Genomic DNA, 26,098 nt, shown 5'->3' with positions numbered 1-26,098 from the left:
AGGCTCCTGCATGTCCTAAGGAAGGAGAAGGCAGCTTTGAGCAGCGGTCATCAGACGCAAAAAATATTTTCAACATCTGATTCTGACAAGCCCAGTTCTGGATGCGCTCTAGCTGACTGATGTCACAGGGGTTCCCCAATCCTTAAGAGTGGGTCATCTGACCTTCGTGGGTGTGGTGTGAGGAGTCATACGAGATGGAGAGGAACTGAAAACCACACACTCGAATAACATGAAGTAATTTCTAAACAGTTTTATTTCAAATCTCTTTTCACCCCTCCCCAAAAAGACATGGGTCAGTACAGCAATCATAAAAAGGAGATACAAACACAAGAGTCAAATGCCTCCCGCACTGACACTTACAAAAAACTGGGAACTGTACATGGGGTTCCAAACAGGACCTGCAGCAGCTACTAATGTCCCTTCACAAGAGTCAAACATGCCTATTACTACAATATATACAGACAGCCCGTTCTGGAACTAACCTACAGGGACATCCCAACCCACCCCTCTAGCCCCAGAAAAATACCAAATCACACCCAAAGTGCATTTGTTTTGTTTATATCAAAACATCTTTGCCCACCCCACCCTCAGCCCCTCCCACCCCATTTAAGATTGGCCTGCAAGTCTATTTTAACCATTTAGTAATTTTTTATAGCTTATGAAAATAAATTATACAGTAACTATTTTAATAAATTAAGCACAAAAAGGGAGAGGAAAGGAGAAAAACTAAATGGGAAGATAAAAGCCAGGCCACGCTTTGGCTTGGAGGAGGGCAGGGGTATGGGTGGCAGGTGGGGGCTGAAGGGCAGAAGTGGTTACAGGGGGTGTGGTTCCCCTTTGGTGAAGAATTGGCAACTACCCAAGCACAGAATGACACCCGCCTTGAGTTTCTTAAAAATAACCAAAAAATGTACAGCAGTGGCTATGCCACAGGCAGCACCAGTTTGGGAATTCCAATGCCTGGCCTGCCCACAGCGTGGTGCCTGGATTATGCTTGTCCCTTGGAATAGGTTCTGGGCCTAATAGCGAGGGAAGGTCCCTGTTCAAGGGAGCACCAAGGATGAGTAGTCAGACCAGCCTTCCGCTCCACCTGAGCTGGGTAGGGGGCTTAGGATGCAGTCTGAGCGGGGCTGTTACCCTGGGTTCTGATCAGGAGTGCCCTAAGCTTTCCTTGCACTCTATCTCCAGGGGCAACTATGAGATCGCAGTCCAGCTGCAACCAGACATGCATGTCTTCCGCCTCGGCTGGCTGCTTTTCGCCTGCCCCTTGATGCCTCTCGGCGTGGCAGAGGAGCGGGGCTGGGAGACGGGGAGGGAGCAGTTCCAGGTACCCTCTACATGAGATGAAATGGGTTTGAAGGCAGGTCACAGACTCAGCATGCAGGACTGGCTTTCCGGGAGGTAGAGGGGATGGGAAAGAGATGGGAGGAGGGGGTAGAAAGGACAGGAAGGAAACAGGAAAGAAATGGACAGCACCTACACCAAGGAAGGTCAAGTAGGGATAAAAAGGACAAAGAATAGAATCTGCACGTAAAGAAAGGTCTTTCTCTGGCAGATTAGAGTCAATATTTTAAATACAATTCTTATCTATTTTTCTGGCTGCAGCACCCGAGTCCCCAGTGCCCGTCTCTGCGGTCCAACCCCACCTCACTCTTCCCAAGGCTTTGCTCTCCATCTCCAGGCCTCCTGTCATTTTGTGCTGAGCAAGAAGGCTCCAATGTCACAACAGGAGAGATGAGGCGCCTGGCAGACTTGACTTTGCCTTCTTGAGCTTTGTGGCCCAATAATCTGATCACAATCATGGGGGAAGGGGGTCACATTTTTTTTTCTTTTTCTTTTTTTAATAAAAAAGGTTTTACTCCCCAGGAGCAAATAAATCATTTTGAACTACTAATAAACACTGCTGCAGTGAAAAGAAAGATGGCTACATGTATGCAATAGCACAAATTCAGTGTAAGAACAGCTGTGTTGACGATTAAGAGATAAAAATCATTCATCTGTTCCCCCCTTTCCCACAGACAAAACCAAGAGGATTCCCATAGGGAAAATGTCTAACTCAAAAGCTCCTCCCTTAGGGACAGGGGGCATGTCATTCTCTTAAAAGTGGAAAACAAATGGCAAGTCTCCCCACAATGGAGATGCTCTCAACACCCCAACTGGTGACAAGACTTCCACAAATGAAGACACACACACACCACACACATACACACAACTCTCACACTGCCTCCTGCAGCCACAGCTCTATCCCAGTGCCCAGTCCTCCAGGCTCAGGGCTCAAGGCCAAGGGAGAGGCAGCAGGGCAGACAGATGGAACCTAAGGGAAAAGTTCCTCCCACCCCCTCCCCCCTGCTGGGCCCTGAGGGCGCCTAGCAGGCCCAGCTCTTCTGGGGGCTCTGGGTGAAGCCTGAATGGGTGGCCACCCCAGGGCATCAGCTCCACTCTAGTCTCTTACACCCAGATCTGGGGCCACTAGCCACCCTCCCTGCTCCCCAGTTCTTCCAGGATGCACACTGCATGGGTGTTCACAGCTATTTTAACATCATTCCCAGCCTTAATAAGGGGCCTGCAAAATCAGCTAAGTGAAAAGGAGAAAAGAGGTGGAGGAGCATAAACTGGGTGGCGAGCTCCCGGCCATGCCTGTCCTCACGGAAGGCTGATGGATGCAGCCCTCGGCTCAGACTCCAGTGAATACACATTCACTATAATGAGCCACAGGCAGGAGACCAGGCCAAGGTCATCACCAATGGTCCCAAACTCCCAGCGTCACCCATTTACCTAGTCCCTACACCAACCTCCTCACCCTCCTCACTCCTGTGCTCCTACCACAGCACACAGTTTCAAGCAGTAGCGAGTTGTAGCAGTAGTTGAAACTAGCTCACAGTGAGGAAGGTTCCAGCAGATCAACCTTAAACAAGCGAGGGTTACACAGGCAGGGCCTCAGGGGACTGACACCACCCACCCACCTTAGCTATCAATGAGGGGTCTCTAGGAGTGAGAGCCTTTTCCAGTTGGTGACTTTAAAATACAACCAAGAAGGAGTAAGTACCCTCCGTAGACTGTATTTCAATTAGCACTGCACAGAATTAGCAAAGGAGGGCGTGGGCCCAGCCAGAGAGATGAAGGGGAAGTGCTGACCACAGGCTGGCTGCGCCGGCTCCCTGTTTCCTCTGAGCAGGCTGGCACCTCCGCCACACCCCTTCCTCCACGTCTGATGGAGCCTGTCTCCCCTTGTACTACTCTGCCTTTAGCCCACTCTCCTGAGGAAGGACTAGGCTGCAGCCTGGGCTATGACTGAAGCACAGACAGATTTCGGACACAGGTAAACACCACCCTTCCCAGGAAAAAGGAGGACAGGGTGAGGTTGGGCCTCCTCAGAGGGTTTGCATTTGTACCTGAACACAGGAAATCTCCAACAGAAACCCTGGTACCACAGAGGGGCTGGGAGCTCTGCCTCCCTCACCCAGGCTGCACTGAGAGCAATGAGGTCCTTGGCCATGGCAGGAACCCAGGTGACTTCTGGCTTTGGACCCAAGTTTACCATCCTAAGCCCTCAGCAATCAGATCTGCCCAATACCTGGAGGTTCCGGTCTAGACCACTGCACTGAAAATGGGCTCTGAAGTGCTTCCGCTCTAACGTGGGGCTGTGCACTGTTCAGTACACACCATGCAGATTTCTGCCTCCATGCTTTTGGTTCCTGTGTTTCTCAACTTACTGTCCTGCCCTCGCCCACGATCCAAAGCCTCACCGCCTCAGCTTTCCTACACCATCTGTCTACCCTGCTCTTCCCCACTCTGAATTTCTTTACACACAGCCCTTGCTTCTCTGCCATGGAGCCATTCTCCAATTGCTCCGTGTGTGGCAGTCACACACGGTCATGAAGGCCAGATACCCTGTCTTCCACTTCTTGTGTTTTCCTCCATATCTAGCCCAGAGCCAGGCAAACAAACACTAAGAATGGTTTTAAATTATAGCTAAAGTGGTCAAAAAAAATCCCAGGTAGCTGCACACCAGCCACTCAAGGATCCAAATGGATTCGACTTCAGGCTCTACGGTGGTGGGGGTGGGTGGTACTTTCTGCAAGCTGGCAAATTAATCTGTACCCTCAAGAAGCAAGACTCACAGGTTAAGTCCATTTCTGGGATCACAGTCTTAACTGGCTGGTAAGACTACCATGGAGGCCAGAAAGAGGGACCTCCCGACAAACCAGAGGTGGCTGTGTTTATGGTTCACAGCTCATTTTTGGGGCCACCTCTTCAGAGGCAAATAACAATGCACGTTTCCTCCCTGCTCAGCTACAAGGTGAGGCCCAAAATCACTGGGCCTCACCCCAAGCCATCAGGAAACCAGAAACCTGACAGTACTATTTATCTAATGAGATGAGACAGAGATAAGCACAGAGGAAGCAAATGAGGCAGACTAATGGAACACTACTGCAAAAGAGCAGTAAAGACCAAACAGCTCAATTTTCACATCTTAATAGCAAACCTTTCCCCAGAGTAACTCTACATAAAAGCAAACGCATAATCTTACATGATCTGACAATGGCTTGCTTCAGAGAATTGAGGGCCATTGAGAAGCACTGGAGTTTTTCTTCCTCCTTCTCACTTCCACTGGAAGACTGGCAACTCTGAAATCAGCATCTGACAGAATCCCAGTCAAAGGAGGACAAACAGGATCTGACTCAGGAAAATGTTTGGGTTGCCAGAAAGAACACAGGAAAATGAAGAAGCCCTTGCTACCTCCCGTTCCAGAAGTGGGGCGACAGTGATACACCATGAGATGTAGCGCTCTTCTCCTCTCTGATCTAAGGACATCCTATTACAGTTGAGACACTAGAGAGCTTTCTGTAGGAAGAGCACAACCATGATAGCTTCGCTTCACACCCTTCCTCCACAGTCGCTCTCACTACTGACAGACATCTGGAGGTAAGTAACACTGGCTCCCAAGTCATGGGTACGGTTTGCCATTAAGAATCTGGAGGCACGCTCCATTAACTTTAGCAGCCATGATTGGAGCGCTACTGCTCAGGTGATGAAAAAACTATTGCCTTGACAGCTGGCGAAAGCAATAGGAATGATGTGACCATGACCATAGTGAAATGTACAGTTATCTTGGGGAACAGGTTGAGGATGGAGAAAGAATGAGGTTAACTTGAGGTCACAGAGCTTAAAAATTAAATAAAACAAAACGAATCCAGCTTCTATGAGAGGTGATTCTGAAGTCAGGTTCCTAAATTAAAAGGAAAGGATTCAAGGAGTCACTACTTCCCCCAGCAGAGGCCATCTGCCAGTTTTTGTGCAGTAATCTTCTGAGACCACCCACCTCTTTCCTTCCTGCTCCTACTGAAGCTACATATGCTTAAAGAGAAGCAGATTCTCATCCTCCAGAAACTCCTAACTTCATTTGCACTAGACTCCTTCTCCCCTTCTTCAAGGTCAATGGTGAAGACTCGCATCTGCCTTTGGCACCAGCTGCTTGACCGGCACTGGCAATCCCCAACCCAGCCCTCCTTTGGACCTGGCTCACCCTTCACACCACTTCCAATCCAATGGGCGCAAAACCCAGCTGCCTTTGAGTTTTCCATACCAAGAAATGTAAATATCCAAAACAAAAGTTGTGAAAAGGGAACAGTGTTGAGACTTCTTCCAGTTTTCCAGGAGCTCATCCAGTTCCAAGACACCAGATGGGCGGATGGGAAGGTTGGAGCCCCACTCAGTATGGTTGTGTGCTTCTTCCAAGCCCCAGGGTGGCGAGGGGGACCACAGTCTTTGCACAGAGGATCCCAACCCTTCCTAGTTCCTCTTGTTTTTTCCTCACTCCTCTTTTCATGGTACCTTCATTTGGTTCTTCAAAACCGGAGCTTGGCAACCAAATGCCTAGTGGGGAGGGGAGGTAAAAGAAATTAGAGTGGTTCACCAGAGTGGAATCAGAATAGAGTGAAGTGAACAGCCCAGCCTCTGGAGCGTAGCTCAAAAGGAGAATGGAGCCAAACACTTCCACAAACACTGTAGCTGGCTGGGGATGCAGCAACAGCCTTTGTCAGGAGGCCTGAGTAGCTTATAACCTGGATGCCAAAAACTGGCTCTAACTTCCCTCTTTCCATTTCCCTTACTCCGTAATTTTCCGCCTATTTCTAGGGATTAAAAAAGGAGCTGAGCCTAGCCGGTGTGGCTCAGTGGCTGAGCATCAACTTGTGAACCAGGAGGTCACAGTTCAATTCCCAGCCAGGGCACACTCCCGGGTTGCGAGTTCGATCCCCAGTAGGGGGCGTGCAGGAGGCAACCGAGCAATGATTCTCTCTCATCATTGATGTTTCTATTTCTTTCTTCCTCTCCCTTCCTCTCTGAAATCAATAAAAATGTTTTTTTTTTAATATATTTTATTTATTTTTTATTTTTTTTACAGAGAGGAAGGAGAGGGATAGAGAGTTAGAAACATCAATGAGAGAGATACATCGATCAGCTGCCTCCTGCACACCCCCTACTGGGGATGTACCTGCAACCAAGGTACATGCCCTTGACCGGAATTGAACCTGGGACCCTTCAGTCTGCAGGCTGACGCTCTATCCACTGAGCCAAACCGGTTAGGGCAAAATATATGTATTTTTAAAAACGAAACTCCACACTAAAGATGGGGATGAGTTATCACGCACCCCATCACTAGAATGTGAGATTGTGCATGTAAACCCACACTACCAAAACCACTATTCTGTGGGAATTTGGTCCCTACTCACCTCTACTTTTCAATGTTCACCTTAATGAAATTTAAAAGACTAATTAGAACTCATCTGCACAAACCAGTATTCCACGATACTTTATGGGAAAATAAATGAGAACTTAGTGTAGCAATGGGAGAATAGCCTCTTAGAGAAGTGAATTCCTTAGCTAATTCACTTAGTCTATTGAACAATTTACTTTTCAGTGGCCTAAATGGATCCCTAAAGGGAAGAGTGAGCTGTTTTTTCTCTCCCCCATCCCGAGCCATGGGACACAGTGGAGCTCTCAACGAAGTGTATTTCTATTGCAATTGAAGGCATGTTTATGTTTCCTTTGATAAAGATTCCTTTGGCTTCCAGCTTTGTGTATCATTTGTGCAATATCAGGGAGCCAGCCGAAGTATGAGAGAAGGCTAAACACTTAGTTACACGTGTGTGTCCTTCTCCTTCTTCATATCCAGCAGTTAGCCTGCACGTTGCTTGGCAAAAATATTCTTTAAGTCTCCCTTGTCTACCTGCTCTTTTCCAATTGGGGTGCCCCTTGGGGATTCTGTTATCAGATGTGGTAACTCTATGGGCAGATGTTTGGATACACACGGGATGGTGGGGGTTGGGGGACAAGGCCCATGCATGATGACAACTGCCCAGGAAGAGACATGGCTGGACGAGAGGCAGAGCGCTCATACCCTCAGTAGTGACCAGCGGGGCCCCTCGCTACGTGGACGGTTCCACCTCTTGCTTCTGTTTGGAAATAAGCTGCGCTTCCTTTAGAGACAGGTATACCTCTTCCTGAGGGTCATAGTAGTAGAACTTTCGGATATAAGAGATCAGAGGTCTGCAAAAACATAAGAGGAATACACACAAAGTGTCATTTACGTAGATTGAAAAGAAAGACCACCTTTGTTCAACTCTTCCTTCTTTTCAATCCCTATATGGTTGAGACTACACCAAACACTTTGCAACCCTAACAAAATTCCCATTTTCTCACTTTATTATAGTTCTGTCTCCTTCCCTCCACCCTTCATAGAGACTGCAGAAGGGAAGGTGACACACACACCTTCCTCCCTTCTGGCTGCAATTAACAACAGGTCTAGAGTTAGGTGTCAGGACAAAGGAGAAGTGAAACCTGTGAACACTGCCAGACTCTGCCTGTGCAATTGGCTTGCAGGCCTCACGAACATTTGTAAGTAACCCTCCTTCCTGCCCCAACCCTAAAGACCACATCATACTTAGGCAGTGGGAGATCCGGGATGTGATCTATCCGGACGAGCTGTCGGATTCGGAATCTGCAAAGGTGCTGCAGGGATTTGACATTGCTGAATCGGGACACTGGATAGAGCAGCTGCACTGGAGTTGGTGGCAGTCCTTCAAGAATGAAAAACCAAGAGAAATATTCAGTAGGAACAATGCAACTATGACTTCCCTGATGAAGAGTTCAGGGAAAGGAAATGGGCTCCTTTATAGTTTACCTGTGTGTTCTGTGCAAAAGCTTCCTTCCACAAAGGCTGCTGATTTCCATTTGCAGAACTACAACTACTATATTTCACTCAAGAGAATCTATTCTTGACCCTTACCATTGCCTTTCTAGTGAACACTCTTTCACCTTCCCTGTTCCATGGAAATGAGCCGAGAGCTCTCACCTGTTTCACATGTAAATGTAAGATGCCTGGATCAGGGACAAGGAGACATCTCAGAGTGTAAACTATTCACATGATGCCTGGACATCGGAGGAAGGATCAGTTTTCTAACTCATGTGGTTAGAGAAGCAAAGGTTCCTTCTCAGTATATTGAGGGATTAATGTACAAGGGTAGGGGACTAACCACTGGACTCTAGAAAGAGGGTTTCCTGTAAGAGCCAAGATAAAAAGCTTTAAGCAAGTGTGGCCTTTTTTGGAGGGAGGGTGCATTTTGATACTATACTAGACTATACCCAAGTAAGTTAAATAATTTTGTAATAACCACAGCCATACCTGGAACCCTGGATCTCAAGAAATAGAGAAACTTCCCATTCTTGGAGTGCATGATGGCTCTCTTAATGAACTCCACCACTGACTGACAGCGATCCTCAAACTTGGGATGACACCATAGGCTGAAGGTTCCTACCAGTGAAAATTAAGAAGAGGTAAAAATGTAAAACATTTTAAAAAGACCTAGAAAGCTGGTTTGCACATTTTTATGATTCTCACTTTTCGGAGGGCAAGACTTTATGGGCAAGCTGAATCAGACAAAGGTCCCTGAAGCCACCTGTTCCTACTTGTTCTACAGTTAATGGAAAGAAAGCTATTGCCTTTAATAAGACATAAATTAGGTCTTACAAGGCTTTTGTTAAAGTAAATAATTAATTCAAGTCAGAAAAAAGATATAAAAATACTCTGCTGAAATTCTCTTAGCAATATTTTTTTCTGATATATCTCCTTAGGCAAGGAAAATAAAATAAACAAATGGGACTATATCAAACTAAAAAGTTTTTGCACAGCAAAGGAAAACATCAACAAAACAAAAAGACAACCTATTGAATGGGAGAAGATATATACCAATGATACATCCCATAGGGATTAATATCCAAAATTTATAAGAACTCACACACCTCAATAGCAAAAAAAAAAACAAAAACTCCAAACAAATCCAATTAAAAAGCAGGCAGACAGTCAATGATTTTCTCTCATCATTGTTGTTTCTATCTCTCTTCCCGTCTCCTTTCCTCTCTGAAATATACACACACACTCTCTCACACACACACACACACACACACACACACACACACACACATATATAAAATAAAAAGGAGGCAGAGAACCTGAATAGACACTTCTCCGAAGAGGACATACAGTCCTCTACCTTACCCTCTCCCCTTCCCCCCTCCTCCCCTCCCTCCCTCCCTCCCACTCTCTGAAAAAGTAATGGGAAAAAATATCCATTGGTGAGGACTAAATATATATATATATGTACATAGTCTATGGTAAGACTATGTATGGTGTCAGGGAGATACTAAACTTACCAGGGGGATCATTTTGTAAGTTACATAAATGTGCAGTCACTATGCTGTACACCTGAAACTAATATTGAATTCAACTATAATTGGGGGGAAAAAAGACTGCCATAGCAAAAGCGAGTTTAAATGACATTCCCCTCAAAAAGATCCAAGTTTTCAAGTATTCATGGGACAGTTGAAGAAAGAAGAGAGGTTTTGTGAGTATTACCCATTCATGTATGTGTTGGCACAAAAAAATCAAATTCTAAGTCTTTCCTTTAACTTCTAAAATTCCATGCCCCAACATGTTACAAAGATCCCACCCCAAACTTCAAGATCCCAAAGGTAAAAGGGAATCTGAATTTCCAGGACTTCAAACAAAACAAAACACAAAAAACTAAAGCTCTAAATCCAAAAGAATCACCCACAGAGGGGATACTAAATCACTCAAGAAAACTGCAGATCTGAGTCTCTCTAGCTACTCTTACAGTATCACTTAAAAAGATGAAGACAAATGCTCTATTGCAAACTGGCAACCAAAAGGCCCACAAGGCTTCTATGAAAAATTCCATTTATTCAAGAAAGAAAAGTCCCTTTGAATAAAAAGTAACTGGAGAACCATTTGAAAGAGCTCTCTCATTCCTGGCATCTCACCTATCAGGAACCTAGAGGTCAAACATTTATTCCCATGGCCCAGTCATTTATTTTAAAATAGGTTTATAAAAATACTTCACTCTGAAATGCTTTGTTTTGCATTTGTTTGTCTGATTTTTGCTTTTAGGAACAGTAGGAAAATAGGCAGCAGTCTATCCCACAGTGATCTAACTAATGAATGCTCAGGTCTTTGGACTGAAGTTCCTTTCTCTTCATGCATCTCTAAGACAAAGGTAGAGGCAGAGGAAACCATGCTGACCTAAACAGCTACTTCCTGCCTCACAAGAGAAGCAAACCAAATAAATCCAGCAGAACATGGCTGAGGGCAGGAAAGACATGGTGGTGCCTCAGAAGAGCATGAGAGAGACTCGTTTGAGATGGATGTCTAATACAGCTCATTTAAGGGGGTCACACATGGGAAGAGTGTGAGAGATGGGAATCCCTAAAACTCCCCAAAGTTCTCTATACTTTTAAAATTTATAACATATGCAGATATTTCAACAAATGATATATTATCCAGTCCTACCACCAATGACTGTCACAAGTTTCTGGCCCAAGTTAAGTACAGAAGGCCCTGCTGCAAAGTTAATCCAGACAGTGGTGTTGAACTAGTCATCTTCTAGACACGACGGCAACATTAAGCACAACATGACCACACAGAAAGGGGTACCACCTGGGAAGCAGGTAGACAGTCTATAAAGCACACTGATTTCACAAACTCTTGGAGTTCTGATGACTATTTCTTAAGAGACTACAAAGTTGACCAAGAGAGAATTTTCATCACCATGCTGACTGGCACAAGAGCTGATGTGACTATCAGGCAAAGAAATTCAGAACAGAACAGTCCAGTATCAACACTAAATTCTCCTCTCTGTCCATATGATTTAATAGAAAGCATCTCTAAATGTTAAGTTTAATTATGAACAAAGTTTGGGAGAATTTGTCTAGGTTATTTCTTTTTTCTACCAAGAGAGTTTTACTGGCTTTGTTCTGTTCTTCAATAGTCTTGTTTAGCCCTAACCGGTTTGGCTCAGGGGATAGAGCGTCGGCCTGCGGACTGAAAGGTCCCAGGCACCGGTCAAGGGCATGTACCTTGGTTGCGGGCACATCCCCAGTAGGGAGTGTGTGGGAGGCAACTGATTGATGTTTCTCTCTCACTGATGTTTCTAACTTTCTATTCCTCTCCCTTCCTCTCTGTAAAAAATCAATAAAGTATATATATATTTGAGTTTCTCAACTTATTGTCCTGCCCTCGCCCACGATCTAAAGCCTCACCACCTCAGCTTATATATATATATATATATATATATATATATATATATATAGTCTTATTTAGGCCCTCCTATTTTAGGAAACAAGATGCTGAGAATACTTTTAAAAGGAACCCTTACTCTCATCCCTACCCCTGCCAACTTTTCTTCTAGTGATTGAAACCAGTGCCCATATCAGCATTCAGTTGACTCTATGAGATTCTTTCTCCATTTCTATGAATGCTTCCTATGAAAAAGTCAAATAGCAAAGGTAGAGAAAGGTTTCCCTCCAACACTAGCCCCTCTTACCTCTGTAGTGCTCCATTCTAGTGTGGTGGGTGATACCCTGTGACCGAAAACTGAGGCTCAGGATATAACGGGGATCAGAGCTGTCTCGTACCAGGAAAGAACCATCTGGTTTCCCTTTCAGCTTCATCTCTGCATCTTCCCAATTCATTGGTCCCCAATACCAACCACACTATCAAAGATAAAAAGCAGTCAAGTGGTTAACAGAACAGAGAAATGTCAAAGTGTTCAGCACAATCTATCTCACCATAGGAGAAGCCCATTTCCAAAACATTTCAGTAGGGAAGAGCTGTGGGAGTGTCTCAACCACTAGCAATACACACCAGGCTCCATATACGTTTAACCCTCCAAAGTAGCAGAAGGAACATTCTACAATTCCATTACCAAGGCCCTTCAAAGAAGAGAAGGGTGACCCAAGTCAGTTAATCTGCCACAATCAGTTTAGACTATGTAAACATTTCTCCGCGCCTTTCCTTATCACATTCAATTCCACCACCACCCCCAAGTTTCAATTTTACAATATATTTTATAGAATTGATAACAGTAGTATCTTGCTTTGTCACTATAAATATAGAGACAAGGAAATTACTCTCCCTGTAAAAATAATACAAAGGGAGCCAGGTACAGAACTAGGGAGTAGGAGAGGAGGCAAGCATCCAGTGCTCAAGTGCCACCTACCTTCTCCAACTCTCGAAGGCTGGCTGCAAAGCTGCTCGAGTCGGGCCGGTAGAGGGGACACTGGAGGTGTTGGGGGGGCTGGCTGTGCAGGGATTCAGCTGCTCGGATAGGAGCAATCCGCGGAAATGCATCTGTAAGGTGAGAGAGTGGTGGTCACTCGCTTACCCTCAATGCTCCCAACCACTAGTACACCCTCCTCCCAAAACAGAGATGCTAACTGAAGAGGGGCAAGGCATTAGAAGCTAAGCTGGAAAGGGTGAAAGCCAAAGCAGTGGGAAAGAGCTGATGGGCTGGAACAAAAAGCTGTGTGGGCTTGTGTAAGCTGTGAAGGATGGGTGAGGGCACTGAACCCCAGGAAGCGGGTGGGGAGCTGCTCACTAACCTGACTAAGGTGACTACTTCAGGGCCTTCACCAGCCTAGAGTGATTCCAACTTCTCCCACCTCGAGGTGAAGTGCCGGTAAAGCAGCCTTGGAAATAGTGACTCGCTTACTTGCCCAGGAAGTATAACGATTTTGCCAGGCAAGTAGAAAAAAATGCCGATTTCATTCATTTTATTCCTTGGGTACTGGAGACTGGCAAAGCAGGTATGGGCTACTAAATGCTTGCTACATATTTACAAGGCTGCAGTCAGTACTAAAAGCTTAGAAAAACCACAGAACTTTGAAAACCAGCAATATATTAAACCTCCTCACTGTCCTGAAATTAGTTTCCTCAATGATGTCTACTCAAGGATTAAAAAAAAAAAGTCTCAGTAGCAAAAGGATGAAAAAAATTCAATTGTCTTTTATTTCTAACAAAAATCGAATTCAACTCCATAAATAAAACAGGTTAGAAAAATCAGTTCTTGGCCTCATTTCCAAGGAGTTCTATAAGCTTTCTCATAAGTTCTGTCATTTCCATAAATAGATTTCTCCCATCCTTCAAAAAGTTTATCATTTGTACTCCCAACTCTTGCAAGTCTCGTCTCTAAGCTAAGCTAACCTGGGGCATGGGGTGGAGGAGGCGGAGGTAGGGGGAAAGACTGCAGGGAAGACCCCATCGGAGCCACAAGGACAGATGTAGGCAGCGTCCCACTGATATCATCTAGAAGAGAGAACAAAAGCAAAAGGTTCAGAAATATGAGCATAGACTGAGCAAGGCGAAGCACAGGAGGCGGAGAAGGACCATCAGGCTGCCCTCTGGGGCAAGATGGCCTGACCTTCACCCTATTTTTTGTACAGAGGGCAACAATCATCTTAATCTGGTTTCCTCTGCAGAAAAGTATGGATATTCTTAAAGCAGCCCACTAGCTGTAGATTCAGGGCAAGATAAATGCAGATCTAATCAACACATGGATAATAAATGCTGTAATAGCATGCAGGTAAGACACTCATTCAACCACTTACGCAGATGATAGGGGTATTGAGAAAGGGATAGGACATAATTGGTTCATCATTAGAAACCCAGGAGCTTGTAGGGCTCCTGGCAAATAAAAACAGGTCCGAGAGCTCCCCCTCCCACTAGAGAAAGAAGGTGGAGAGTGGAGGAGACTATACCTAGGAGGCTGAGGCTTCTTCTCGGAGGAGGAGGGGGAGTTGGAGGGTGTGGAGAGGCCAGGCCCCGCTGAGAGATGTCCACATCCACAAGCGATACTGTTTCACCTGAGGGATTCATGGAGCAAGCACGTTACAGAACACCTTGCCCAGAGCTGAGGCCAGAGCAAAGGAAAGCAAAGGGCAAGCAAGGGAAGTTAGAGGTCCCTGGCTCTCAAAAAGCTCAAAATCTAATGCTCCCAGGGCTGGAATCACCCCTAAACACCTGGGAAGTCAATTTTAAATGCTATCATTTCTTTACCATCTTAATGGCCAAGGATTCTTTAAGGATAAAAACATGGGCTTGACAGTGGGAAAGTCAACTCATTGTGACTCTGCCACTGACAATAGAACCTTGACCAAGCCATCTTTATTCAAATGGAAACCATTTATTTTTACAGACTTGCATACTAATTTCTGCCTTAGGGAGCAAAGCGAGCAGCTTGTTACAAGCCCAAGTGAACATAGAAAGCAAGTGCCAAAAACTGTAAGAGCTGCATGGTACATTGCATGCAAATAAAGGTCCCAATGTTAGCCCTAACTTCTTCCTAAACGGCTTTCCATGTCTAGAGTTTTCACACTATTCATTCATAAGAGAACCCATTTCACATATGAATTAGTTCTTAATAACTGAGGCTACAAAGGTTGAAAAGTACATTTACAACCCTAATAATTAACTACTTCCACAGTCGGCCAAAAGTCAGGTAAGCTTAGAGGAAGCTTCTCAGTAGGAAGTTGATTGGGGGTGGGAGGTTAGGGAGATGACATGTGGTTTCTCTTTACTTCCCAGCATGTGATGCAGTTCTGTTCTCTGCCATATACATTCTTCCTCGCCACCCAGCCCCATCTACCCTCTCTCCATTGAGTCACCAGAGGATGAAGGGTATTTTATTAACTAAGGATGACAGCCAAAAATAGGTCAAAACTCGGGATTTCTCTAATTTGAGGGTGTTATTTCCAATATCTTTTTCTTATTCAGGAGGCTCAATTAGCCCCTAAGCTGGATTTTATTATTATTAGAGACCAATGTCTCTAAATGGTCAGGAGCAGGGCTTTTAGAGCTTAATACACAGTTTTGTTTTGTTTTTTGTTTTGTTTTTTACAAAGTTCTTGAACATAGATTAAGATAAACAGAAAAGCTCTTCTAAAAGTCATCAGTGAAAGTTGTACTACATACTAGACTCATCACAGAGCTTGGTAACCGATAGCCTAGATGCCCAGAGCAATGCAATGAACCCAGACAAGTGTGCCTCCTGAAGGGTCAGAGAGGTCTAGGTTGTAGGTGTAGCACCTCAATAAAAAATCATTCAAAAGAGCTAAGCTGTGTGAAACAAGAACACTTCAAATGTGGGTTCCTTACTTTAGAGAGGAAACAATTATTAACCAGAAGGATATATTACTACAGGATAAGATTCTTTAGTACTGGCCGGAGCCGGTTTGGTTCAGTGGATAGAATGTCGGCCTGCAGACTGGAGGGACCCGGGTTGATTCCGGTCAAGGGCACATGCCTGGGTTGTGGGCTCCATCCCTAGTAGGGGGTGTGCAAGAGGCAGCCGATCAATGATTCTCTCTCGCCAAACCGGTTTGGCTCAGTGGATAGAGCGTCGGCCTGCGGACTGAAAGGTCCCAGGCTCGATTCCGGTCAAGGGCATGTACCTTGGTTGTGGGCACATCCCCAGTGGGGGGTGTGCGGGAGGCAGCTGGTCGATGTTTCTCTCTCATCGATGTTTCTAACTCTCTATCCCTCTCCCTTCCTCTCTGTAAAAAATCAATAAAAAAAAAATATTAAAAAAAAAATGATTCTCTCTCATCATTGATGTTTCTATCTACCTCTCCCTTCCTCTCTGAAGTCAATAAATATATATATATATATGTAAAAAGATTAATTCTGGGCTTGAGGTAAAAACAGAGATCTCCTTCTTCACCTGTGCCTATTACAGGTACCAACACACTTGTTCTGACAGCTCATGGCTATCTATGTAGTAAGGGCTGGGGGTGGGGGTCCCACTAGCCTGCTTAACTCTGGAAATGTCTATCCTTAATCATAATTCTTCCAATCATCTTTTTGAGGGACACAGTACCAAAAGAGTTTGAAATTGGGATTTTAAAAAAAATCTTCTCAGTCACAATCAATGAGTGCCCAGTTTCTGAGACTTGAAGCAATGTGAAGACCTTCTTTTATGCAGCGTATTCAAGTGGGAGCTTCACATCTGACTGACATAACAAAAGGGCTCCCTCTGAAAAAGTTCCCCATTAAAGAGAAGGCAGTTGCCCAAAGGACATTCAACCGCTTTCCTTCTTTAGCAACTGTGTTCCTTGCTCTTAGATGCTAGACTTAAATTAGACACAATGAAGAACTCTAACAGCTGCAAGAACTGGTAGCCCCTAAAATGGGTAAGTCAAGAGTTCACGTAATCCCCTTTGCCCAAAGTCTTTAAAAATAGACCAGATAATCATGGGTCATGTTTATTAGCTAATCCATGAACTCCCTTGGAAGCAGAGACAGGAATTGTATGATTTCTCAGGAGTCCTTCATGCACTGCGAGCCTATAAATTTGTAATTCCTCCTTTTAATTTATAAGTGCTGACCCTGAACTAAGGACGGCATAACTGCCAGGGTCACTTAATTACCAGCAAGCAGTCACTCCTCAACCTATAAAGCATCCAAAGTCAAGAACACATTCTACACCATAAAAATAGCCCCACCCCAAACCCAGCAGGCAGGGAATGAAGAAAATAACCACAGAGAGGCCTGAAGCTCCCTCTGCAATGCATCCGTAAGTGTTTCCTGACAGGTCTCAGAACACTCCTGCTTTTAGATGTCAGAAGGAAAAAAAAAGAGAGAGAGAGAGAGAGATCACCCTTACCTGTGAATAGGGGGCTGAAGGAGACCGGAGAAAAGGCACTTTGAGTTCTTGTCAACCTGGGTTTCCTAGGGGGTGAAAAGCACAGAGAGAATAAGTGCTGGGGGGTGGTTAAATCTCTACAATACTCAATTCCATATGCACTGAAAAACAAAGCAAACCCAGTCATTATCAGCAACACTTTTGTAATAAAGCCTAAAATTTAAAGGGGGAGAATAAAATAATTAAGGCAATTCCTTAAATAGATCTGGCTACAGAATTCACCAGCCTACAAAAGCATGAGAAATCCCTTTGGATCTCTCCTCACCCAGCACATTGAAAGAGTAAAACACCTTGAGTGGTAATTAGCAAGTCTATTTCTAGAGGAAGTCAGAAACACAGTTGATTTGCATATGGGAACCAAGAAAAAGCCTCTCTGGGCCTGCTCCTAGGACAGCAGGTCGCAAGGTGAACCAGAGAACATATTTGGGTTTGAGACCAGCACTACAGGATGCACATGTAATCTTCAACCACGAAAAACATGCACCAATGTCTCCAAGCCATGGGTTAAAGCCATCAACTAACAGGGTGGCTTCCTTAGGTTAGGGGCTCTGCCTGGCACCCAAACAGATGGCCCCTTCTCCTCTCTGAACTGCCAGTCACACAGTTCTCCTTGTGATTTCCCCTTGATGCTGCTCCAGGGAGCGAGCTGGAAAAACCCAGATCTCCTGTGAAAAGACAGACTTTCTGGCTAGAAATGTGCTAAGTTTAATACTTTCAACAATAAAGATAAATTTTATAAATAAAACAGTGCACATTATTTAAAAAATCACCTCAGGATGACTGAACTGACGACCACTAGGGAAAGACTTGTGGAGGTGATGAAAATATGCTATATCTTGATTGTGACAGAGGTCATGATGACTATATACTTTTATCAAAATTAACATGTTAAGAGCCCAGTCAGTCACTGGTGACTGACACTATACTTTCTGTCCAGAAGACAAAACAGGCTGGGCGCTTAACATGTTAATAGAACTGGACACATAAAAATGGTGAATTTTAGGTGGTATGTAAGTCCTACCTCAATAAACCAGACTTTTAAAAAACTCCCACCACTGAGCCCACTGTATGGGAGAACAAATTTGGCAATGATATATCTGATAAAGGGTTAATATCCAAAATATATAAGGAACTCATACAACTTAACAAAAGGAAGACAAACAATGCAATTAAAAAACGGGGACAAAAAAAAAATGGGCAAAGGACCTAAATAGATACTTCTCCAAAGAGGACATACAGATGGCCAAGAGACATATGAAAAAATGCTCAAAATCACTGATCATCAGAGAGATGCAAATTAAAACAACAATGAGGTATCACCTCACACCTGTCAGAATGGCTACCATCAACAAGTGACAAGTGCTGGCAAGGATGTGGAGAAAAGGAAACCATAGTACCCTGCTGGGAATGCAGACTGGTGTGACCATTATGGAAAACAGTATGGAGTTTCCTCAAAAAATTAAATATGGAACTGCCATTTGACCTAGCAATCCCACTTCTAGGAATATATCCTAAGAAACCCAAAGCACCAATCAGAAAGAATGTATGCACCCCTATGTTCATAGCAGCACAATTTACAATAGCTAAGATCTGGAAACAGCCCAAGTGCCCATCAGCAGATGAGTGAATAAAAAAGCTGTGGTACATTTACACCATGGAATACTATGCATCAGTGAAAAAGAATATCTTACCCTTTGAGACAGCATGGAAGGACCTGGAGAGTATCATGCTAAGTGAAATAAGTCAGTCAGAGAAAGACAAGTATCACATGATCGCACTCAAATGTAGAATATAAGTAACAAAATAAACTGATGAACGGAGTGGATCCAGAGACATGGAAGCATGGAACAGAGTGTGGAATCTCAGGGGGAAGGCGGGGGAGGATGGGTAGGTGGGAGGTAATCAACCAAAGACCTTGTGTGCATATATGCATGGCCCATGGACACTGACAACAGGGTGCTGAAGCCCTGGTGTGGGGGGGTGGGGGGGGAGAGATGGGCTAGAGGGGGTCAATGGGGAAAAAGGGGGACATATGTAATACTTTCAACAATAAAGAATTATAAAACAAACAAACAAAAACCTCCCACCACTGATTTGAGGGCCTGACTCTGGGCCTTGTAGCTGGCTCACCTTCCAAAATTATTCTCACCCAAAGGACTAAATGAAACTTCAACTGCACCGATGCAGGAGGAGAGGTGACGCAAAGAAAATCATATTTAAAATTATTTTATTTTAGATCTTTATGCATGTATGTTTTAGCATAGATATCTGAGATTCTCAGAACTCACTTCAAACAAAATTTCAAAACCATACTGTAAAGATCTTACTCAAAAATAGCCCAGAAGCTAGATTTCCGCTCCCGAACTCCCTCTGCAACCTCCCTCCATGCTGAGACACAAGAAGTCTAATGATGGTGCCCATCATACTAGTAAATGCCCCATCCATGGCACCCATGGGAGAAATGGCTGCATCATGCAAGACACAAGCATGATGCATGGTCCCTGTTTATAAAAGTTGCTCATGACAGTCTGCAGCTTAGTTCCAACACTTCAGAGGGCTGAAATAGAAAGTTAATTCCACTGGACATGAACTTTAAGACTGAGGAGCTTTCAAACTGATTTTTATTTGATAACTATGGTACAACATTAAACTCAGCAAGGAGAAACCTAAAGCACTGGTCTTTCAAAGGGTTCACACCTCAGCCACTTGGCTGTTTGCCTCTTTTCAAAGGAAGCTGCATTACTCTGCCATCTGCCCATGCTGGGGACGAATCTCTTCAGTGCCAAGTACTGAAGAACGGCAGTACCCAAATGCACACAGCTTGCGGAGGCCTTCTCACTCCACCTCATCTCCTCCCCCGCCCCCAGCATTTTGAAGAAGGAAATCATAGTTTCTAGGATCTGGAAAAAGAAATACATATGAATCTAAACCCAGGCACAGTCATTGAAGAGCCCTGGGATGGGTTTTTTCCTGGCAAATAAGGGGGCCTCAGAGCTGGAAGCTTGGAGAGGTAGGTCTAAGAGGCTGAAAGGCTAATAATAAGTGTTTCTTTCTCTCTTCGGGGAGACGCTAACTGAAAATCCAAAGCAGTTTCTGTCTCAAGGATCCTGGGAGCATTCTAATGGCAGTCACTCATGAAAAGACCAATCTAGATGACGATTAAAAAAACAAAGCAAGGGAATGATTAACATAAAATTGAGGACGGTGGTTACAGTAGCTGTGGAGATATAATCAGGAAACAACACACAGGGGTCTTCAAAGGTAACTGATAACATTCTATCTGCTAAGTTTAAAGATGAGTACCTAGGTATGCATTTATTATTATAGTGCACACACACACCTCCTTTTGCATATATGAAACATTTAAAAATGATAAAAGCTGGATGTGCTGTTTTTGCTTTTTTTAAAGCATGAATGATAGGGATAACATTTTTAACTAACCTTTCTATAACCCATTCCCATGTTATTTTATTTCTCCCCAGATCACCTTGATGAGCATTAGGGTGCAAAGTTAAGCCATTGTTAACTTTGCTAGTGGGCGATGTGCATCTTAGTAGCAGAAAGACTTGGGGGTGGGGGTGGTAGGATTTGGTGGGCTATGCCTCACGTGGGTGGCAAGAGACCTTAGGCAAAGGTCTTCTTTGAGGCTAAGTTGTCCTTTGTGACAGCTAAGCACTGCCTGTGCTGCAGGTAACAAAGAGACAGAAGGCCTCTGTCCATCTGCACTCTGAAAATTGCTAATTGTATGGCAATAGATCTGTGGGATAATAGGAGTTAAAAGAATTAGACTAGACAGGCCGACAACACACTGATATAACCATTGGCCACTTTTCAAATTCCTTGAAACCTAAAATATAAACAATGAAATAGCAATGCCTTCCCTTCTTTGTCCATTAATCTCCTCTACTGATGCCTTACGACTTACACATGTTCTTTTCTACAGTAACTTCCAAACAAGAATGTCCAAATATCAGGCTTTACAGCCGCAAGTTACCTCTGCCCCTGCTAAAGCACACAGTGCCAAGTCAGCCAGCCTGTGCCATTTTCAACACGTCATAAGCCAGTGTCTGTTCATGTGCTACAGGCACAAAAACCATGTGTTCATTTTTAGTTCCAATACACAGACATCTGTGCAGCAAGGTCAGATCCAAAACTCCATCATAAACCAACTAAAGAACCTATGGAGGGAACTTCCAGGGAAAAGCCAAAAGGTATAGTGCAAGGTCTAAAACCTTAGGAATGATGTTAGCAGGGGAAATAAATATTAAGGAGTGAAAGATACAAGACTCAAATGGACAGAGATTTCTGAAGCCAGGCTGCTCGTTCCAAACAAGAGCTGCCAACCACAACCACAACCACTTTGTGAAAAATAGTTAAAAAGATCAATAGAGTATGGACCCAAAACGCAAACGTAGAGTCAGAACTTCCTCATCACACCATACAATCATTTTGCTCTCACTATGTCATGCTATTTCTTAAAACTACCCCCTTGGACCTGAAGACCCAAGGAAACAGAGAAAAGGATTTCTCATGTCTGCCAATTCTGTCCACAACAGCAGGGTCCCAAACTGATGCCAAGGCAGCCTGCCTCTCTTTCCAGAATTGTATCTTCCCCCCCGAAACAAATAGATAGAAAACGACTACAGAACTGTTCTCCATTTTTCCACTTCACAACTATGAAGATCGATAGTAATAGCCTTAGCCATTAACTCAGAAAAAAAAAAAAACTTAAACAATGAAACTTTACAACCAAGTGTGTATTATGATAATTTTTTTTAAAAAGTCAGATCAAATACCATTTCTCACCAAATATAAAGGAAGACAATCAGCTCAACATATGTGAAACAGAAAAGGGAACTTCTCTGGTTTTCCTGAAATAGCAATTCTATATTACACTGAAGCCCTCAGGCATCAAGCCCAGCTCTGTGAATTGAACATATGTGTTAAAGGCTTAGCCCAGTCTCCACAACAGAAACCTGGTTAGTTGGTGGGCCCATTTCATCCTTCACTTCAGAGTTCTCTAAGCTAACTCATACTAGATTGAAGATTCAAAATAACCAGGCAGGTCCACTTAGCACACTCTAAAACATCAGAAAGGAACTAAAGTTTTTCTTAATGTTAAACTATGGAAACTGTTAGCCTTATAAAATGATTGTAGGAAGTATTTTCTAGTGGTAACTGTGGGAAAGGTAGATATTAAGCAGAGCAAAGAGAATCATGTCCAGAGGTTACTGTAAAAGCCCCAAATTATACAGCAAAGACTATAGAGATTCCAACCATCATTAAGGCGGAAGGCATATACCTTCTGGCAAGAGACTGAGATTTCTCACAGCTTCCAGGTCCTACCAATCAAAACAAGAGAACAAGCTAAATATCCAAACGCATTCTTCCTTCCTTAGGAGGTGCAGATCCATAGAAATCACAACTACCCTGGCCAGACTTACCAAGTTTCTCACAGCTGCGAGGCTGCCAGCAAGACTGGCACATAGTAAGCTGTGTAAAAGCTAACAAGCAAATCTAGCATTAAAAAAAAATCACCAGTTCAATCTTTATTACTTCTCCAAAAGCACAAAATATTCCATCTCCACTTCTCTAGTCTTCACTCTATTCCTACAAGGTCAGGATAGGGACCTTGTTACTAAAGAATAAAGAGAGAGAAGCATGAAGAAAGCAAAACTGGCCAGCATCCCACAGCTGATGCTGGAGTTCTACATGGAGTCTAGGTGTTCACATTCTCTGTCCAACAAGCTGCCTAACAGCAGTCAACCGAACGTTCGTACACAGATACCTAGCTCTTCTCCAATTCATCAGAAAAAGCCCTTGGACCAAAAAATGTAATTCTCCAGTGCCCTGAACTAAGCTTTGCAGATCTACAGCCCAATTTGCTCTGCAGCAGAAATCTGTATTGTGCTTAGTGTGAGGGTTGGTGACAGAGCAGCCAATGACCATTAAATTCTGCTTCCAAAGGCAAAAACCGTATAATGTTATATGCCTTTTCCTCTTCCTAATCTATTAGACGGAGCAGCTAATTTCACGCCACACCTCATATCTAGCGTCTCTGGAATCTTAGACCAAGGCCTGGTCAATATGGAACAAAGGCAAGACAAATCACAAGAAAATTAGCAATCTGTCCTATGTCATTGCCCACAGCTTCAATCCTGCCCTCCCCCCATATGATGAAAATTTCATCTATACTGGTTAAGTGGAGCATCGAATGCAGAGCCTACTACAAAAGAGCTGTTTCAGCAGCCACACACTTTTTAAGACCTGAGCATGAGTTCATTGGAGGCAAATGCAGAAACAGGTCTCCCTGAAGGGGTAACACGCATCAACCTACTGATTTCTTTAGGGACTTTGGTTTGGTTTGATACCCAAAACAAGCCCCTGGCTCAGCCGTTCCGGAAGGGCAGCAACGTCCAAGTAACCCTCACTTTCCTTTTGGAGGACCCAAGTTCCCTTGAAAAGAGAAGTCCATGGATGAGTGGTTCCCAGTCCAGGTCATACTTCAGGATCAACTGGGGAGCGTTTTAAATATCAAATTCTTGGGCTCTCAGATATACTGATCTTTCTTTTCTCAAAGCTCCCCACGTGATTCTGGTGCACAAAGTTCTCAATCTACGTGTCCCTGTTCTTCGGCCTTGGGTTGTGGCTGCCAGTGTGTCTCAAGAATCCATCACATGAGCTGCACCAAAACCAATTCCAACCTTTCTAAGAATTCATTCAGCAGCACAAACCACAGTGGCAGTTACCACAAGGGAAGTCTCATTTCATTGGCACAAAAGGTGACAGCTTTCTAAACCAATATACTGGATGATAGAGAGCAGTCCACCCTTCAGAAATGTAGGGGGAAAATCTCAATGTCTAAGTTTGAAAGTTTCATCAATTAGCCTGGAACTCATGCCCCAATGCTTCTACTACTCAGACATGGAATTCTCACATGGGCTTGACAGCAGAGCTATTTTCTCTTCCCACGGACAGTGGTCAGCACACAGGCTTGAGATCCCAAGTACATAAGAGACCAACCAACCAGGAAAACATGAAACCTTGGTGCTGAAAGGCCCAACTGATTGTGGGCCTACAACTGATCACATCATTTGTATGCATGAGTGTGAAGGGAGGGGGTGGGCTGCCGGTAGAACAGAAAGAGGAATAAGCAAGGTGGTCACAATGCAACACCAACTTTTTGTCCCAAAGGACAAACATTTCCAGCCAGCGCCTTGTGAGAGTTCATGGTAGACAGACACCCACCTTGGGAAAACTTTAAAAGCCGGGCCAGGCTAGGGGTGGAGGCATGGTTTCAAGTCATCTCTGAACTGGAGGGATGCTAACCAGGTGAGAAACGTCAAGGGGAATGAACGCAGGGGGAAAGCCGTTTCCCCTAATTAGCTCCGACCTAAGGAGCCATGTCACCGCCTTTCAGCCCCAATTCTCTGCCTCCTTACGAACACCATGGCCTAAGAAGGGCCAGGATCTCGTTAGAATACAAGGGAAATGAAGCACAAAAGGCAAGTTTGGCGGCCATGCCCCCAGCGGGTCTTACCTCCCGGCGTCCAGCTCCCGGCCGGCAGGGCCTCCCACGTCCGTCAGGCTCGCGGCCGAAGCAGCCAGCTCCCCCGCAGGCCTCTTGCCGGCCCCGGACCCGCCACCGGAGCCACCGTGGCAGCTCTTGGTGCGAAAGAGGCGACTGAGGCGGATTTTGAGGGAGCCCTTCCGAGAAGGGCCCGTGAGTGGCCGGAGGGGCCCGGCAGGGGGCGGGGGCGGCGGCGGCGGCTGCTCCCCTCGACTCAAGCGCCCCGGGGGCACCAAGTCCTGCAGCGGAAAGGGCACCGGGGGCAATTCGGGGCCCGGGGGCTGCAGCAGAAGCCGGCCCCCGCCGCCTCCTCCGCGGCCCGGGCTGCTGAGCTCCTCTTCCGAGCAGCTGTTGGTCTCCAGGCTCTCGGCCTCCGACTCCAAGCCCTCCAGGACCAGCAGCGCGTCGCTCGTCTCCGTGGGGTCCTCCCCGGCCTGCGGGGTGGCAGCCGGCGGCTGGGGCTGCGGAGGGGGCGGCTGCGGGGGGCACGGGCATGGGCAGCAGCCACCAACCGTCTTGACCGCCGGCCCCACCGGCTGCCCGAGCCCCAGAGCGGCCAGCTGCGCCTCCAGTCCAGCCGCCGGGCCCCAGGTCCGCTCGAGCGCCAACCCCGGGGGCAGGGCCTTGGGGTCCAGGGCACATCGGTGCCGGGGACACAGCAGTTCCGAGGGTCCGGGCTCCGGGGCTGCCTCCGCGTCCTCCTCCTCCGGCGGCCGACCCACGTTGCGGAACACCATCAGCTGCGGCGGCCGGGAGCCCCGCGCACCGGGCCGCGCGAGGAAGGATGGCGGCGGGGGGCCATGGCCCGGGGGCGGCGGCGGCGGGCCTGGCTCGGGGGCCGCCTCTCCATAGCCGAGCAGGCGGCTCAGGACGCGGTACGAAGCGGCCGCCGCCGCCGCCGCCTCGCCATCCCGGAGTTCGGCCCCCTGCATCGGGGAGAGGGAGGGAGGGCGGGCGGCTGGGAGCCGGGCTGGGGTGGGGACTAGGCCGGGCCCCGCCGGAGCCCCGCCCGCCACGGGCCCCGGAGCGACAGCGCTAACGGCCGCCGCGGCCTCAGCCTCATAGAGGGGGGCGGGGGACGCGCGGAGGCCAGCGCAAGCCCAGGCCGCGCGCCGCCACCGCGGAGGCCAGCCCCCGGATGGCGTCATTTCCGGGAGGCTGTGGCCACGCCCCTTCCCCAGGACGGGCTCGCGCCGGCCTCCGGGGAGCGTCACGTGACGCGCGGCCTGGCCCGCTATTGGCCGCGAGCTGCTTCTCGCCTGGCTGTTGGTCCCTGTCCGACCCTCGCTTTTCACTTCCCGGGCGCTCAGGCCGCAGCCGCCCCTGCCGGTGAGGGGGCACCAGCCCTGGGGCTCCAGGTCGGTCCCGGGAGAGAGCTGCCGGCCTTGGGAGTCACTCGGTTTCTGGTCCCGCCTATGCCGCTCGCGATGTGTGACCGACCCAGGCGGGGTCATTTCTTCATTGACGAACTGTA

At 46.1% G+C, this 26,098-nt stretch overlaps 1 protein-coding gene across 3 annotated transcripts; it reads right to left on the bottom strand.

Moving 5' to 3' along the window:
- SOCS7 (suppressor of cytokine signaling 7) lies at positions 1-25,677 on the bottom strand. 3 transcript variants are annotated; one of them, XM_070393064.1, is made up of 10 exons: positions 24,595-25,677; positions 17,016-17,080; positions 14,113-14,217; positions 13,559-13,660; positions 12,576-12,706; positions 11,901-12,069; positions 8,687-8,815; positions 7,946-8,081; positions 7,403-7,551; positions 1-5,877 (listed from the first exon to the last, which is right to left on the bottom strand). In XM_070393064.1, the coding sequence occupies exons 1-9, from the start codon at positions 25,554-25,556 to the stop codon at positions 7,431-7,433; spliced, it is 1,920 nt and encodes a 639-aa protein (XP_070249165.1). In that variant the 5' UTR covers positions 25,557-25,677; the 3' UTR covers positions 1-5,877; positions 7,403-7,430. The 3 variants fall into 3 exon arrangements, with proteins under 3 accessions (XP_070249165.1, XP_070249166.1, XP_070249168.1); XM_070393065.1 differs by lacking the exon at positions 13,559-13,660 and having other exon boundaries at positions 24,595-25,675; XM_070393067.1 differs by lacking the exons at positions 13,559-13,660; positions 14,113-14,217 and having other exon boundaries at positions 24,595-25,676.
- Positions 25,678-26,098: the final 421 nt, after the last annotated feature.

This window comes from Myotis yumanensis, unplaced genomic scaffold, assembly GCF_028538775.1.
Source record: "Myotis yumanensis isolate MYYU_CA2020_CCGP unplaced genomic scaffold, mMyoYum1.0.hap1 SCAF_16, whole genome shotgun sequence".
Lineage (NCBI taxonomy): Eukaryota > Metazoa > Chordata > Mammalia > Chiroptera > Vespertilionidae > Myotis > Myotis yumanensis.
Note: the sequence above shows the minus strand (reverse complement) of the source record. Positions and strands in the feature narration are given on the sequence as shown.